The following is an 18,557-nucleotide window of genomic DNA, read 5'->3' on the forward strand; positions in this document are numbered from 1 at the left end:
GTTTTACATACAGAAATTCCCCATACATCTGTGGGGGAGAAATGTACAAATGCTTCTTTTTTTTTTTTTTTTAATAAGTATAGCTAAATCATTAAGAAAGAGTACAGGCTCTGAAGTTAGACTGTATCGAATAACTGTCAATTATTAGCTGCATTATTTCTATGCTAGTGCTGTAACCTCTCTAAGCCCATGTTTCCATCTATAAAATGGAGACAATAATAGTACCTGTCTCATGGAGGTTTCAGTGAGAAATTTTATATATACTACACACACTTAGCACAGTGCTTCACACTAGTAAAGGCTCGATTTTTTTCATTTTCTTTTGGTAAGATGGCGTTTAACCTATAGCACAATTTGAATATGGTGCATTAGGAGTCATCATGACATGGAGACAGAGTGAAATCTCTAGATCCAGGATTGTTTTCGCTAGATCAAGTGTTCTCATGTAAATCCTGTTGTCTCTTTAGATCTTAGTTTATGAGATTGGGTGAATTAAAAGCTATGGTCCCTTCTAGGGCTAGCTTAAAAAATACTAGAAGTATATGTTTTTAAAATTAGGTAATAAAATCTGCATAGTTCTTGGTGTACTGCAGATACTTGACAAGATTTTTGACCTGGGCCGGCGCCGCGGCTCAATAGGCTAATCCTCCACCTTGTGCCGCCGCACCCGGGTTCTAGTCCCGGTCGGGGCGCCGGATTCTGTCCCGGTTGCCCTTCTTCTAGGCCAGCTCTCTGCTGTGGCCCCAGAGTGCAGTGGAGGATGGCCCAAGTCCTTGGACCCTGCACCCGCATGGGAGACCAGGAGAAGCTCCTGGCTTCCGATCAGCGCGGTGCCGATGGCAAAGGAAGACCTTTCTCTCTGTCTCTCTCTCTCTCACTGTCCACTCTGCCTGTCAAAAAAAATTTTTTTGACCTGAAGAGTGGATAGTGAGAGAGAGACTGAGACAAAGGTCTTCCTTTTTGCCGCTGGTTCACCCTCCAATGGCCGCCGTGGCCGGCACATCTCGCAAGGTGGAGAATTAGCCTGTTAAGCTGGCCAAGAGTGCTTTTTAATATGCTATTGAAAAGGAAATTACAGTGCTTAGTCTAATCAGGCAAATGTGGACATACCCCCAGGCCTGGAAAAGACAAAGGAAGTTATAGTCTTTGGATGGTCTAATCTGTACCAACAGAAAGCTGGTGTTGTTTATTGAGTTTACACTCAAGAGTTTGGACTACTGTGAAATTTAAGATAACCCTAGGTTAAGATTATAAAACAGTGGATTGCATATGGAGTTAATTTTTGTCTCAGTCCTTCTGAATTGATTAAGACTTTAAGTTTGGTGCTCGTTTATCTTTTCTGATATTTGCTGTTTTCCCTTTCTTATCAGAGAACAGGTCCCAAAACTTTGTGTAGGCAACACTACTCATCTATGGCTAGCTGATAGTGATTACACTATTTTAAAAATTTAATACAAAATAGTATATAGAGAAGCATTCTTTTCGTAGTTATTTAGCCTAGTGAGCTTTTATAAACTGAATGCACCCATTTAACCAGCATTAGACCAAAAAATAGAGCAGTAGAGTAACTCTAGAACTCGTTAGTATGTCTGCTCTAAGTTTCTACCCATTCAAGGAAAACCCAGCTTCTAAAAGGTTAGTTTCTTTTGTCTGGTTTTGAACCTTATATAAATGGAGAGTTATACATTATGTATATGACTGGCTTCTTTTATTCCACTTTGTGTTTGTGGGTACCGTCTTCATTTTGTGTGTAGTTGCAGTTTGTTCATTCTCATTGTTACCTCTTTTATTGTGTGAATAGCACAATTTACTTATCTATTTGTTTTTAGACTTGCCTTGTATTTATTGGATATGATGCTGGTTTTGTAATTTAGATAGAAGATCACTTTCACTTGAATCATTTAACAAAGTATTAAATAATATATCAAGTAAAGCACAGTTTCAGCAAATTACAGCGATGATAACAAGAGGTTGATCCTGTTTCCCAGTGTGTGTCCTATAAAATACTAATCCTGAAAACAGTATTTCAGTGAGTTGGAAATGGTTCTAAAAACATCACATTTAATTTTTTCCTCCTCCTTTATTGACCAGACATCCATCTGATTTGTATATATGGGACAGAGTGTTAAGATACAATATTTTTTATTTATTTACTTCCTAGAAGGTACAATAGCCAATGTTATTATATAGGAATAGGATTTTTTTTTTTTAATTGTTATACTCCAAACTATTTAGTTTCACTTGTGGATATTTTGTCAGTCCTGCTCAGCCTGCACTATCCTGAGTTAAGTATTGAAATACCTACCAAATTGTAAGTGCTTTGCTAGGAATAACATGACATTCCTTACCTGGAGGAGGACAGAATTAGTATTCTTCATCCAGTGATTCAGCAAATACAAGCGTAGTTCAAAGAGTTTGGAAATGGAATAAAGATAATTTTTTACATAAATTTTTCCAAACACCACATAACAGGGGTCTTCAGAAAGTTCATATTGTGAAAAAACTATGCATGGATTTCAAAAATTCTTGTGCCGAAATAAACATCTTTAATTCTATTTTCCACAAACTCTTTGAAGTACCCTCATACTTACTGAGTTCTGTTGCTATGTGCTTAGCTGAACTGTTAAATAGACAAAATGTGTGGCCTTCCTGGAGCTTTTATTTTAATAGGAGGTGGGACAGGTAAGACAGACAATAAAAGCTTAAAATGTGTAACATATCTGATGTTGATAAATGCTGTGGAGATGAGAATGTCAAGTGTGTGTGTGTATGTGTGTGTGTATTGAGTGGGTCTTAAAATCTCAATTTAGGGAGGCCTCACAGAGAACCCATTAGCAAATCTTGAAACAGTAAGAGAAATAAATGATGCAATGTCTGGGTTCCAGACAGGGGACAACATGAGCAGAGGCCCCTAGGCAGGAGCACACCTGGATAAACCAAGAATAACAAGGACATTAGTGGCTAGAGCAGAGATAGGGAACAAGTAGGTAGAGATGAGGATACTGAGATAACAGAATTGTATGGGGGAGAGGGAGACAGTCCAGGCCATTGTAAGGACTTTAGCTTTTATGTGAGCAAAAGATGAAGTGAACAGTGCACTTTAACACTGATGTTTCCCACAATTAATGATGTAAGAGGCATCTTAGCAAAGTAGCTATGAGCATGGGCATGAGCCAAATTGCCTCAGTTTTAATTCTGGTCTCATTTAACAGCTGTAATCTTGGGCAAGTTTCTTAGTTACCTCATCCCCATCTATAGAAATGGGATAATAATTTCCACCTTATAGGATTGTTATGAGAATTCAGTGAAAATAAAACAGAATAGTGCCTGGCGGGCACATAGTGAACACTGTATATGTTAAACAGACATTTTGCTATTTGATTATTGTCTGTAGAGGTGTAAGAGAGCTGAAACAAGAATCTTATGCAGCTAGTCCTGCAGTTGTTTACATGTGGCAGAGATGCTCAGATGACTTTGTCTATTCTCAATTTTGCCCCCTCTTTTTAAAGTGGAATGGAATTGAGTCTACTTGTTTAGTCTATAATTACTGAATTCATAATCCAACATTATGCAATAGTGAAGGGGTTAAAAATTAGGCTGTTCAGTATTTTAATATATAGTCTGACCTTAGAAAGCAATCTACTTAAAGTTTGCTATGAAATGGTATAGACTTTAGAACAAAACTCAGTGTCTTATAGTAGTATATTAGGACCGTTCATTGATTTTTGCCCCAATACAAATGTTAATACATTTCAGAGACACTGCTAGTCGGATTGAAGCAAACCTCCCAGATGATTCTAAAGACACATGGAAGAAGAGGGGGAATGTGGAATATGTGGTACTTCTTGACTGGTTTAGTTCTGCAAAAGATTTACAACTTGGAACAACTCTACGGAGTCTGAAAGATGCACTTTTCAAGGTTAGCAAGTTTCCTTCTTAGTTTGCTATAATTGCAAGCCTTCTCTGATTGTTAGAAAGGCATGTTGACACATTTGGAGAAGCATAGATCCTGAAACTTGTGTGCACTGACCATGGAATCATGAAGAGCTGTTGTGACAGCAGTGACATGAAACCTTTTGAAAGACAGCTATTTGGATGCTATTGGGATAATTTCTGCAAACCAAAAAAAAAAAAAAGTTTACTAGTTGTTTATCTTAAGAACCAAAAGATAAATCATGCTGTGATTACAGAATTTTTTAAAATTAAAATTTTAAATCACCAGATAAACTGGTCTATGTAAAATATATTTGAATTTTCAGAAATATAATTTATCTGAATCTTTTTAAAAATTAAACTATAAAACGTAAAGGAAAAGGAAGAAGTCACCCAGGAAAAAAAAGATTGATACATTTGACTTAATAAAATAAAATCTTAAATGTGAAAAAATATCAGAAGATTAGAAGACAGAAGGCATAAAAATATTTGCAACAAATATGACAGTGGCTTAAAACACCTGGCATCCAAAGAGCTTTTACAAATAACTAAGAAAAATAATTAAGATAAAATAATAAAGTAACTGAACATAGACAGACATGAACAGAAGAGGAAATGCAAATGGATGTAACCATAAAAGACGTTCAGCATCACTGGTATCAGATAAATACAAATTAAAATGAGTGCCATTTTTACTGATCAACAGAATTTTTAAAATGTGCTGTTTAATTTGTTATATTGTTAGTGACAGCATTGAATGATGATAAACATAAAACACAGTAAAGGATCAGTTGATAAGAACATTGTTCTCTAGTGAGACTATCTTAAAATCTCAAAACAGTTTATGCTTTAAAATAGAAAATCCAGAAATATACACAAATATGGGTCTATGACATGAAACTGTCCATATTCAGCTGGCTTTGACCTATTAGAAGTATTAATTTTATAAAGTTCAGCCTAAGATATAGTAAAGGTGACATAACAAATCAGCAAAGAAAAGATGATTTGAAAAGAATGGTTTTGGGACAGCTGGCTAGCCAAAAAGCAACAGAAAATAGATCCCTACCTTATTTAAGTTTAGACCAAATGAGATCCCAAATGGATCAAAGATATGAATGTATAGACTGAAACAGTGAACTACTAGAAGAAAGCATTTGTATTTCAAATTTTGATCCCAAATCAAGATCCCATAAGGAAAGTTAATACATTTAACTGTGTTTAAAAAACAAATCAAGAAAATAAAAATCAAGAAAAATGCTTGTGACACATCTGACAAAAATCTGTTTGCCCTAATAGAGTGCATTCACCATTTACTAAGACAGTAGCAATTGTATCTGTGGATTAATGAGCAGAGCGTAAGCTTATTTTATCTGGGGGCTGACATTGTGGTGTGATGGGTATAACCACTACCTGCAATGCTGACATCCTATGTGTACACTGGTTTGAGTGCTGGGTTGCTCTACTTCTGATCCATCTCCCTGCTAATGTGCCTGGGAAAGTGGTAGAAGATGGCTCAAGTGCATGGGCACCTGCCACCCATGTGGGAGACCTGGATAGAGTTCCAGGCTACTGGCTTTGGCCTGGCCCAGCCCCAGCTGTTGTGGCCATTTGGGGAATGAACCAACAGATGGAAGATCTCTTTTGCTGTCTCTGTTTCTCTCTCTAAGTCTGCCTTTCAAATAAATGAGTCGTTTTTTAAAATAATAAGTCTTATGAGAGACCAATATAAATGGCTGATGAACTTACAAAAAGGTGTTCAGTTGCATTAATAAGTAAATGCTAATTAAAACAAGATAATGTTTTATGTCCACTAGTTTGGTAAAAACTTTAAAGATTTAAAGTGGACATTCTCATATATGTTGGTTAAGTGTATAAATTTGGTATAGCATTTATGCAGGACAATTTGACCTTCTCTACCAAACATTTAAACCAGGAATGTTTCTTCTAGGAAATTGTCTTAAAGAAATACATAAAAATATATTTTAAGTGATCATTTCAAAAATAAGCAATATATATTGAAAACCTTAAAATGTTCATGTGCATTGGCTTAGCACCTAAACTTCTGGAAGTTTTCCATGACGAACGTGATTTGTTGTATGCAAGTAAAGGACCTTTGGTGTTTATCTCAGTATTGCTTATAATGAAGTTGGGGAAAAGTGTTCAGTGATTAAATTTTGATGTGTCTACATATGTGTGTATAAAATGGAACATTACCTAGTTACCACAAATGATGATATATACCTAATTAATAAGAGTTGTTTATATAAAAGAAAAGCAGCATCATAAAGCTTCATTGTTTTCTAAAAGTAAAATTAAACATTCATCTGTGTAGAGAACTGCCTGTAAGGATAAACTCTAAAATGTTAAAGTGACATCTCGAGGTGGTGAGGTTATGTGTAATTATTATTTTATATTCATTTATTTATGTTCTGATTTTTCTTCTAAGGTAATAAATTGTGAGATTTTAAAAACCTGGTATCAAGTAAATGTTGAATTTTGAAATCAGTTCTCATCCTTTCATCTTTTAAAATATAAATCTTGCCTTCAAGAGAGTGATTTTACAGTTCAAGTTTTTTGTGTTTTTAGCTGTTGAGATTGATGCCATATTAAATTACTGTTTCCTTATTTTATAGTGGGAAAGTAAAACTGTCCTGCGCAATGAACCTTTGGTTTTGGAGGGAGGCTATGAAAACTGGCTTCTTTGCTATCCACAGTATACAACAAATGCTAAAGTCACTCCACCCCCACGAGGCAAGAATGAAGAGGTGTCTATTTCATGTATGTATGTGAAAACGTTTTAAATTTGCTTCAGTAAAAAATAGATCCTTTTCATTTTTAGTGTAATATTTCTTGGTTGTATGTGCATTTATCCTATTAAATAGCAACTTGTTATTAGGCATAAAAATATAAGATGTCCATAACATTTTCTTTGAAACTGTTGTGATTATCATTCATTTAGTTTGCATTAACTGTCACATAACAAGCATGGGAAATGTTAAACAATGTCTGTGGTTTGCTATTCTTAAAAGTTATTATTCTTTTGGGATTCTAGTGGATTTTACTTACCCTTCACTGGAAGAACCAGTTCCTTCTAAAGTTACTGCCCAGATGCCACCTCCTCCTGTAGAAGTAGATGAGAGTATAGAATTGATAAATGATCAAGATGGGAGAATGGGACCACTGCATATATCAACTCCAGGTGAACCAGTTGCTGCTTCCAAAGCTGATGTTTCACCCGTAATTCAGCCAGTGCCTATTACAAAGAATATTCCACAGGTATGTTTCTGATTTTCCAATTTTATTTTAGTTTTATTCTTCTTTTGTTTCAATATTATGTTAAATATGTATGGTATAAAAACTTTTCATATCCTAGAAAGAAAAATGTCAGATGAATTTGTTTTGGTACTTTGTTTTTTAAGATTTATATTTGTTTGAAAGGCAGAGTGACATAGAAAGAGCTTCCATCTGCTAGTTCACTCCCGATATGGCCCCAGTAGCCAGTGTTGGGTCCTAACTGAAGCCAGGATGCAGGAACACTATCCAGGTCTCCCCCGTGAGTGGCAGGAACTTGAGTACTTTGGCCATCATTCCCTGCTTCCCACATGCATTAGCAGGGAGCTGGATCAGAAGCAGAGGAGCTGGGGCTTGAACAGGCACTCTGACATGAGATGTGGCTCAACCTGCTGGACTGCAATACCTACCCCTTGATAACTTTTCTGTTATAAAAAATTTTCATGGTAATTCAGCCCTGTTGCCACAACTATATTAGAATAGATAACTCAAAGAATTTCAAGTCCAGCTAGTGGTCCAATTACTAGCAATAAAAGATTTGTTATTAACCACAATGAAAAATTCATAGAATACAATCACCACTTGCACCCCATCCCCCACCCTCCCAAAGCTAACAAAATCCACAGATGTTCAAGTTCCTGATGCAAAAATGTGTATAATCCACACACATACACCTGTATACTTTGAACCATCTTCAGATTATATATAATACCTAACATATTGTAAATGCTGTTATGCCATATTGCTTACAGAATGACAAATAAGAAGTCGGTATTTGTTCAGCATAGACACTTTTTTTTTCCTTTTATTTTTGCTAGACCATTGTTTGAATCCTTAGATGTGAAAACCATGAGTACAGAGGGCTTACTATGTTTTTCCAAATGGTTTGGCTTACATATGAGAGAGGTATAATGTTAATAGTTTAATATTCTATTTATTTATATTTATTTGAAAGACAGAGCTACAGAGAGAAGGCAAGAAAGAAATCTTCCATCTGCTGGTTTACTTCCCAAATGGCTGCAATGGCCAGGGCTAGGCCAGGCCAAAACCGGCAACCAGGAGCTTCTTCTGGGTGGCAGGGAGCTAAATACTTGGGCCATCTTCCACTCCTTTCCCAGGCACATCATCAGGGAGCTGGATGGGAAAGGTGGCAACCAATACTGGAACCTGTGCCCATGTGGGATGTTGGTGTCGCATGCAACAGCTTTACCCACTACTACAATGTTGGCCCCAGTATTTTGGTTTTAACACAATATGTAGTTTCATTTCCTTAGAGTGTGACACGTTTATAACAGGAGTGCATGTTAATTATTTTAAACCTTTAAATAACCAAGAGATTACAATTTAAAAAGTGCAGCTTTTTCCTCTTCATTAGATTTTATTTAAAGAAAGATTAACTAACATTCCCACTTTGTGTTCCCCAATAAGATGTTTTATAATACATTTTTAATTTTTTGCCTAAGTATATTTAAGCAGTATTTCACATTTAAAGTGGATGACATTTGATTTGTGGAACAGGCTGTGAACAGAAAATTTGGTACTTTTTAATAAAATGATATAACTCATTTCTTCATTTTAAGTTTTTTTAAAAAGATTTATTTATTTGAAAGGCATAGAGGGAGAGAGAGAGAGAGAGCTTCCATCTACTAGTTCACTCCCCAAATGGCTGCAGCAGCCAGAGCTGAGCCAGTCCAAAGCCAGGAGCCAGGAGTTTCTTCCAGGTCTCCCACATGGGTGCAGGAGCCTAGGCCTAAGCACTTGAAACATCTTCCGCTGCTTTCCCAGGTGCATTAACAAGAAGCTGGATCAGATTTGGAGCAGCCAAGTCTTAAACTGGCTCCCATATGGGATTCCAGCACTGTAGGCAGTGTCTACTCACTTTACCACAGTGCCGGCTCCAGTATAAGCTTTTTAAAAAATTTACATTGCTGTATTACATTTCAACTTAATACATTTGAACCCTAATCCTTGTTGTGTCTCAACATGTCTTTCTGAAATATGTACAATTTGTCAGACATATTTTGAGGTTATTCCGTCTGAAGGTTTATAAACATGAATAAAACATGGATGTTGTCTGATGTTTAGGAAGGAAGTCCTGTACAAAATCAACCACAGCATAATGCAGAACATTCCATTTTTCCTGCTGTTCACTAGAACACAGAGCAAGGAGAACATTTCTAGCTAAGAGAATCTGGGAGGTCTTCATGGAGTTGATTTTTTTATCTGGGCTTTAAGAGTTCAGTAGGATTTGTGGGTGGAAGAGACAAAAAATTGTATGAGATAAGGCATAGAGCATGTTCTGATACTGGTGATCAGTTTGGTTTTGATTTTTATATATTTATTTGAAAGGCAGACACAGAGGGAGTGAGAGACAGAGATCTCCATTCCCTGTGTCACTTTCCAAATGCCTATAAGAGCCAGAGGTGGCCTGGCCTAAAGCCGGGAGCTAGAAATTCAATCCAGGTCTCTCATGTGGGTGTCAGCAACCCAACTACTTGAACCATCCCCTGATGCCTCCTGGGGTGTACGTTAGCAGACAGCTGGAATTGGGAGCAGAGCTGGGACTCAAACCCAGCTACTGCCATGTGGAATATGGGCAACCCAAACAGCATCTTTATTGTTGTGCCAAATACCCATCCCTACTGATCATCTTTTGATATGTGTCAGTGCAGTTCTCTTGGAGAGAGGAGAGTGACTGACAGTGGGTAAGGTTGGAAAGATAGGTAAGAGGCATCAAGAGAGATTTGGATCAAATTTTAATTTTGTCCTATAGACACAAGGAAATGAATAAAGAATTTTTTTTAAAAGATTTATTTACCTAGTAAGGCAGAGTTACAGAGAGAGAGAGAGAGATCTTCCATCCTCTGGTTCACTGCTCAAATGGCCACAACGGCTGGAGCTGGGCCTGTCAGAAGCCAAGAGTCAGGAGCTTCTTCTGGTCTGCAACGTGGGTGCAGGGGCCTAGAGACTTGGGCCATCCTCCACTGCTTTCCCAGGTGCATTAGCAGGGACACAAACCAGCGCCCACATGGGATGCTGGTGCTTCAGACAGTGGCTTTACTCACTATGCCACAGTGCCAGCCCAACTAATAAAGAGTTTTAAACTTGAAAGTAACTATGCTATTTTTTTCAAGCTTTTTTTTTTTTTTTTTTTTTTTTTTTTTTTTTTTTTTTTTTTTGAGCAGTAGAGTTACAGAGAGAGGGAGAGTCAGAGAGAAAGGTCTTCCATCTGCTGGTTCATTCCCCAAATGGCTGCAGTGGCTGGAATTGGGCCACTTCGAAGCCAGGAACTTTTTCTGGGTCTTCCACGTGGGTGCAAGGCCCCAAGCACTTGGTCCATCTTCTACTGCCTTCCCAGGCCATAGCGGAAAGCTGGATCAGAAGAGGAGCAGCCGGGACCTGAACCAGCGCCCATATGGGATTCTAGCACCACACGTGAAATCTTAGCCCACTACACCATAGCACTGGTCCCATAACTCTGCTTTTAAGATTGGGGAAAATGGATTGGGCAACCAATATTTGAATGTAAACAACATTTGTTTTGGTTCCTGTTCTACTTTTTATTATTAATCTCATTTTCACAGTGGTCCTTACTTCATTCCCAAATACATAAGAAAAAAGGAATAGGTTTGCTTTTGTTTTTTAAGAGAAAAGGCAGAGGAAAAAAATTTTTTCCTTAACTTTGCTATCTAGTGGAAAAATACAAAAATCATTTTTTAAAAAGATTATTTATTTGAAAGAGTTACAGAGAGAGTTTCATTTGCTGATTCACTCCCCAGATGGCCACAACAGCTGGGAGGCCAGACTGAAGCCAGAAGTCAGAGAAGGTGAACAGGCCAAGAAGGTCCCCCAGCTGGGTGTAGGGGCCCAAGCACTTGGGCCATTCTCTTTTGCTTTCCTAGGTGCATTAGCAGGGAGCTGGAGCGGAAATGGAGCAGCTGGGTTTTATTTTATTTTTTTTTTTTTGGACAGGCAGAGTGGACAGAGAGACAGAGAGAAAGGTCTTCCTTTGCCGTTGGTTCACCCTCCAATGGCCGCCGTGGCTGGCACGCTGCAGCCGGCACACCGCACTGATCTGAAGCCAGGAGCCAGGTGCTTCTCCTGGTCTCCCATGCGGGTGCAGGGCCCAAGGACTTGGGCCATCCTCCACTGCACTCCCAGGCCACAGCAGAGAGCTGGCCTGGAAGAGGGGCAACCAGGACAGAATCCGGCGCCCCAACCGGGACTAGAACCCGGTGTGCTGGCACCGCAAGGCAGAGGATTAGCCTGTTGAGCCATGGAACCAGTGCCCATATGGGATGCTGGCATTGCAGGCAGTGACAACTTCCTACGCCACAACGCCAGCCTGTAAAATTCATTTTGTAATATCACTACATAGATTGTTTTTTGCAGATGTTCTTCTAAGTTCTCATTTTTGCTTCAGTGCACTGTATTATCAAGAAATGATAATATATAATAATATATAATAACATAAAATTCTCTATGGGATAGAGTGAATATATGCTGTTAAATTGAGGTAATAAACATTTAACTCATTAAATCCAGATTTTTTATTTTAACTTAAAGGAAACTAGTATTTTATCTCCTATGAAAAGTGATGGAATATTTTGTCTGTTTCCTCAGCATCACGTTTATTGACTATGTCAGGCACAGTTTCTGTTCTTTTTAGAGCTTACATTCTAGGAGGAAAGAAAGCTTTTTTTTTTTTTTTTAAATTAGAAGGATTTATATATTTATTTGAAAGGCAGAGTTACAGAGAGGAAGCAACAAGGATCTTTCATCTGCTGGTTCACTTCCCAAATGGCCATAGGGCTGGGGCTGGGCCAGGCAGAAGCCTGGAGCCAGTAGCTTCAATCCTAGTCTTCCACATGGATGCAGGAGCCCCAAGCACTTGGGCCATCCTCTGCTGCCTTCCCAGGCACATTAGTAGGGAGCTGAATTGGAAATGGAGCAGCCAAGGCTCAGACAGACACTCAAAGGATGCGGGTGTTGCAGGCAGTGGCTTAACTTGCTGCACCACAGTGCTGGTCCTAGAAAGGGCGATTTCAAACAAGTAATTATGCTTACTAATTAATATTCTAATAATGCTAGGAGGGCAAGGAATAGGTATTATGAGAGAATATGTTGGGGGGATTGGCTACTTTAGGCTTCAGAGAAGTCATTTTCTGAGGGAGATATCAGCCAAGACCTGATGGTGTAGTGAGCATCATCTATATAAACAGCATATATAAAGTTGGGAAAGAGTGTGGCATCATTGAACCCCCCCCCCCCCAAAAAAAAAAAAAGGCACATGTGGCTTGTCTATAGAACAGTAATGAATAAGAACAGAGGTAGGCCAAGTTAAGGGACTTTGTAGAGATTTTAGATGTAATCTTAGTGGGTGTCAAAGGTTTTAAGCAGGGCTCAGGAACATGATCAAATTGGTTAAAAATAGTTTTCTGGATAAAATGTGGGGAAATAGTTTAGAAGAGAACAAGAGAAAAGATGGGCATCTCATTAGAAACTGCAGTGTTGCTAAAAGAGGTTAGTGGCATGGTCTGAGCTGGTGTTAGTGGAGATAGACAAACAAGAGTACTTCAAGAAAATCATAGGAAATGCAATTATGAACACTATTGTGGTTAACAACCCCTTATCTCTTAGTGTTATAAACTCCACTTGGCCGGCGCAGCGGCTCAATAGGCTAATCCTCTGCCTGCGGCTCTGGCACACCAGGTTCTAGTCCCGGTCGGGATGCCGGATTCTGTCCCGGTTGCCCCTCTTCCAGGCCAGCTCTCTGCTGTGGCCCGGGAAGGCAGGGAAGGATGGCCCAAGTCCTTGGGCCCTGCACCCGCATGGGAGACCAGGAGAAGCACCTGGCTCCTGGCTTCGGATCAGCACGCTGTGCCGGCTGCAGCGCGTCGCCAAAGCGGCCATTGAGGGGGTGAACCAATGGTAAAGGAAGACCTTTCTCTCTCTCTCTCTCTCTCTCTGTCCACTCTGCCTGTCCAAAAAAACAAACAAACAAACAAACAAACAAAAAACCTCCACTTAAAACTGATTAAAGTCTCATTTTTGTAAAAAATTAAATAGAAAAAGAAAACACTATGCAAGCCCCAAATAAACTTACCCTTAGGTACATCCATTTTTTTATGAAGTTTCTGAAGTGCCCTGATACAAGGAGGAAAGTCATCAGATGGCAACATGGGAAGAACATACCCTGGAACTGTGCATTTGCTGATTTGTGCAACTATTTGGGAAGTAGTTACCTATGTAAGGATCATGTTTATGGGAGGAACTCATGAATTCAGTTCCGATCACACTAGATTTGAGATACATGTGTGGCATTCCTCTGGAGACAGTGAATAGGCAATTGGGTTTGTAGAAATAGAACTGAAATCTAGGCATGTCTGCGTCTAGATTTTTTATTTTAGAATAAAAACATTACTAGCTCTTCCACCTGTACATGAACACATGAGGGTGAATGAAAGTGTTGAATTAAGATGGAGTACCCATGGTGTTTGACGATCTCCCATTTGAGCGCTACCTTACGAGAAATTCTTACATTGGGTAATTTACGAATAGACATCTGGCAGGTGTTGTCTTCATGTGACAACAGTTCTTTTATCATAACTGGATTTCAGGAATTTGGGGTCACTACCTTGAATTTTGACAAACGTGTGTTTGCTCTGATTCTGTATCTTTAGATTGATCGTACTAAAAAACCTGCAGTCAAATTGCCTGAAGATCATAGAATAAAAAATGAAAAAACAGACCATGAGCAACAATCTCCTCAGAGTGGAAAAGTTGTTCCTGATCGTTCCACCAAGCCAGTCTTTCCCCCTGCATCTGCCATGTTAACAGATGAAGAAAAGGCTCTTATTCATGCAGAAGCTGCTCTTCTAATGGAGAAAAGCAAGCAAGAAAAAGAACTTCGAGAAAAGCAGCAAGAAGAACAGAAAGAAAAACTGAAGAGGGAGGAACAAGAGCAGAAAGCCAGAAAGAAACAAGAAACTGAAGAAAATGAAATCACAGAAACCCAACAAAAAGCAAAAGAAGAAATGGAGAAAAGAGAAGGTGAACAGGCCAAGAAGGACGATAAAGACACTTCAGTAAAGAGGAGCAAAGACGTAACAGGGATAAAAAGACAAAGTAAAAGTGAACATGAGACTTCCGATGCCAAGAAATCTGTGGAAGACAGGGGGAAAAGGTGTGCAACTCCAGAAGTGCAGAAGAAGTCGACAGGAGATTTGCCCCCGGCATCTGTGACAGGAGATTCAAGTGCAGGCAAGGTAAGTAGACACAAACAGTAGAAACTGCCAACTTAGTGAAGTCAGATGTGTATAACAATAGAACACCAGCCTTTTATTATGTTTTTGTGCTTGAATAGTACTCCATTGTGTCACATTTTCTTTATGCATTCATCTGTCTTTTATAGCAAAGTGGATGCAATTGGAGAACACAGACAAATACCACATGTTCTCCCTCATATATGGGAGCCAAACAAAAAACTCAATCTGAACAGAGTGGTGATTGCTAGAGGCTGGGAGGGCTGTGGGGAATAGAGTGAGTTTGAATGTGGGAATCAAATCGGAATCAGATCAAAGGAGTAAGTTCCAAATGTTACACAGTGTAGTGGGGAGACAGAGGTTCATAATAAGCTAGCATATATATTGTGTGAACAAAGACAAGAGAGAAACTCTAAGCCTGCAGTCACAAAATAATGTCAAAGAAGGGGAAATACGGATTCCCGTAACACTGTATATATGTGTTAAAATATCATAGTGTGGCCGGCGCCACAGCTCACTAGGCTAATCCTCCGCCTGCGGCGCCAGCACCCTGGGTTCTGGTCCCGGTTGGGATTCGGATTCTGTCCCAGTTGCTCCTCTTCCAGTCCAGCTCTCTGCTGTGGCCTGGGAGTGCAGTGGAGGATGGCCCAAGTGTTTGGGCCCTGCACCCGCATGGAAGACCAGGAGGAAGCTCCTGGCTCCTGGCTTCAGATCAGTACAGCGCACCAGCCATAGCGGCCACTTGGGGGGTGAACCAACGGAAAAAGGAAGACCTTTCTCTCTGTCTGTCTGTCTCATTGTCTAACTCTGCCTGTCCAAAAAAAAAAAAAATCATGGTGTAACCTATAAATATGTATAATTATTGCTAATAAAGTTTTTTAAATGTAAAAAATACCAGAGGCTTTCCATAAATAGTGAAATATGAGTAGGTGTCTAAGGGTGTTGCACTGATCTGTCCACATTTGGTTACCAACTCTCCTTTGAGACAAGTAACATGCATTTATGAACTGACAGGTTTGAATTGCTGTTTGTATCTGTAAATACAATCTATGTTTAGTAATTGAGATAAATGACTGTATTCTTTTTTACATTTAATGTATTATTAGCGAAAGACTAGAATGAAATGAAACCTTCCTCTCGGTATGGAGGAGTCAGGTCACAATATTTGTAGAATGCATGTCTGCTTAGAATGTTTAAGATCAGTGGCATCTGACTGCTCTAACATTCACATTTGTGTACAGTGATTTTTTCTTTTTGGTTGGGTCTTTATTTTTTGTTTATTTGTTTTTAAGATTTACTTATTTATTTGAAAGGCAGAAATACAGAGGTAGAGGCAGAGAGAGGTCTTCTATCTGCTGGTTCACTCCCTAGATGGCTGCAATGACTGGAGCTGGGCCGATCCACAGCCAGGAGACAGGAGCTTTTTCTGGGTCTCCCACGTGGTTGCAGGGGCCCAAGGACTTGGCCATCTTGTACTGCTTTCCCAGGCCAAAGCAGAGAGCTGGATTAAAAGTGGAGTAGCCAGGTCTCAAACCGATGCCCATTTGGGATGCTGGTACTGCAGGTGGGCTTTACCCACTATGCCACGGTGCCAGCTCCCATTTTGTTTCTTTACCAAATAATGTTGGCAGTAATCCAGTTAATGCTGTCTTTTTCTGCCCTTGGCTGCACACCAAAAACAGATTCTCATATTTTAAAGAACATATTTCATATTTTTTTGTTCTACAGTCAAAAAATATGATTTTCTTTTTTCTCTAGTATGCAGCTAACAATGCTTTTTCCTTTTTAATAATAAATAGGTTTTCATGATAGCAGTTAGATATAAATGGGAGAAACATTGTTTGGTGGTATAAAGATGATTTGTGGGGGCCGGTGCCATGGCACAGTAGGTTAATCCTCCGCCTGCAGTGCCAGCATCTCATGTGGGCACCGGTTCTAGTCCCAGCTGCTCCTCTTCCAATCCAGCTCTCTGCCATGGCCTGGGAAAGCAGTAGAAGATGGCCCAAGTCTTTGGACCCCTGCACCTACTTGAGAGACCAGGAAGAAGCTCCTGGCTCCCGGCTTCAGATCAGCGCAGCTCCAGCTGTTGTGGCCCTTTGGGGAGTAAACCAGCAGAAGGAAGAGACGTTTTTCTCTGGCTCTTCCTCTCACTGTCTAATTCTACCTCTCAAATAAATAAATAAAATCTTAGAAAAAAAAAGATTTGTGATCGAAAGATAAATATCTTTACAAACGTCAATTTCTGTATTTCTCAAGCCACAGTTCAGGCATATAATCATAATTAATAATTCATATTAATGCCACACTTATCAAGGAAACAACTAACTGGTAACTTCTACTACAAAAATAAAGCATGAGCAAAAGCCTTCTAAGCACTCAAAAATTGGGGAAATGAGTCCCTTGTCCCAGAACTCTCTAACATACAGGATAATCAGAACTTGTGAGCACCTATTCATTTTTTTTTATTTTAAAAAATTGTTGGGGGGCAGCATTGTGGTAATAGCATACAAAGCCATCGCCTGTGACACCAGCATCCTGTATGAGTGTGGGTTTTTATCTGAGCTGCTCCACTTTCAATTCAGCTCCCTGCTAATGACCTGGGAAAAAGCAGCAGAAAGTGGCCCAAATACTTAGGTCCCTGCCACCCATGTGGGAGATCTGGAAGAAGCTCCTGGCCTTCGCCTGGCCATTGTGCCATCTGGAGAGTGAACCAGTGGATGGAAGATTCCTCTGTCTCTCCCTCTCTCCCTGTAACTCTTTCAAATAAATAAATCCTTAAAAAGATTATTTGTTGTCATTTTATTTGAAAGGCAGGGACAGATGGAGAGAGATCTTCTTTCTGTTGGTTCACTCCCTAATGCCCACAACAGAAGCATTGGGCCAGGCTGAAGCTAGGAGGCTAGAACTCAATCTGGATCTCCACATGAGTGGCAGGGACCCAAGTACTTGAGCCATCATTTGCTGCCTCTCAGGGTGCACATTAGCAGGAAGCTAGATGATAAACAGGGTTGCCAGGACCCAAACCAGGCATTCTGACATGGGATGCGGGTGTCGCAAACAGCAGCTTAACCACTATACCAGATTACCTGTGTTGTCGTGTAGCAGATTAAGCTGCCACCTGGGGCGTTGGCATCCCATACAGGCACCAGTTCAAGTCATAGCTGCTCCGCTTCTGATCCAGCTTCCTGCTAATGTGCCTGGGAAAGCAGCAGAAGATGGCCCAAGTGCTTAGGACCCTGTATCTGCATGGGAGACCCAAATGAAGCTCCTGGCTTTGGCTCAGCCATGCCCCTGCTATGGCAGCCATTTGGGGAGTAAACCAGCAGATGGAAGATAACAACTTTGTCTCTCTCTGTCCCTCTTTCTCTCTTTCAAATAAATACATAAATCTTAAAAAAGAATACTTAGGCCTTACCAGTTGACCCAGCAATTTTACTTCTGGGTACATACACAAAAGAATTAAAGGAGAGTCTTGAAGACAGATTTCTGTACCTGTGTTTAGAACAGTATTATCACAGTAGCTGAAGGGTGTGAGTATGTTGTAGCATGTATTGGTAAGTAGTATTGTATTTGCATGGACTGACGTCTTTTATTTATTCTTCAGTTGATTGGCATTTGGATTTTTTCTACTTTAGGACTATTTTGAATAATGCTACTGTGAACCCTCAATATCTTTGTGTGAAAATATGTTTTCCCTTTCTCTCTCTCTCTCTCTCTAAAATAAATAAAATCTTTAAACAAAAAACATTGTAGGGGGGCCACTGTGGCGCAGTAGGCTAAGACTCTGCCTGCAGCTCCAACATCCCATATGGGTGCCTGTTCAAGTCCCGCTGCCCCTCTTCTGATCCTGTTCTCTGCTATGGCCTGGGAAAGCAGTGGAAGGTGGCCCAAGTGCTTGGGCCCCTGCACCTGTGTAGGAGACTCAGAAGAAGCTCCTGGCTTTGGATCAGCTCAGCTCTGGCCATTGCGACCATCTGGGGAGTGAACCAACGGAAGGAAGACTTTTCTCTCTGTGTCTCCCTCTCTCTGTAACTCTGCCTCTCAAATAAATAAGTAAAATCTTTTTAA

The 18,557-nt window shown here is 39.8% G+C and overlaps 1 protein-coding gene across 6 annotated transcripts in view; it reads left to right on the top strand.

Annotated features, from left to right (window-relative positions):
* Positions 1–18,557, top strand: part of USP8 (ubiquitin specific peptidase 8) — a 147,681-nt gene that overhangs the window by 115,853 nt on the left and 13,271 nt on the right. For all 6 annotated transcript variants that reach the window (XM_062205892.1, XM_062205896.1, XM_062205895.1 and 3 more), the window contains 4 exons: positions 3,757–3,919; positions 6,567–6,711; positions 6,986–7,209; positions 13,908–14,492. In XM_062205892.1, coding sequence (XP_062061876.1) covers positions 3,757–3,919; positions 6,567–6,711; positions 6,986–7,209; positions 13,908–14,492 — 1,117 coding nt within the window. The remainder of the gene's footprint in view (positions 1–3,756; positions 3,920–6,566; positions 6,712–6,985; positions 7,210–13,907; positions 14,493–18,557) is intronic.

The sequence above is a fragment of the Lepus europaeus genome, chromosome 11 (assembly GCF_033115175.1).
Source record: "Lepus europaeus isolate LE1 chromosome 11, mLepTim1.pri, whole genome shotgun sequence".
NCBI classification, from domain to species: Eukaryota; Metazoa; Chordata; class Mammalia; order Lagomorpha; family Leporidae; genus Lepus; species Lepus europaeus.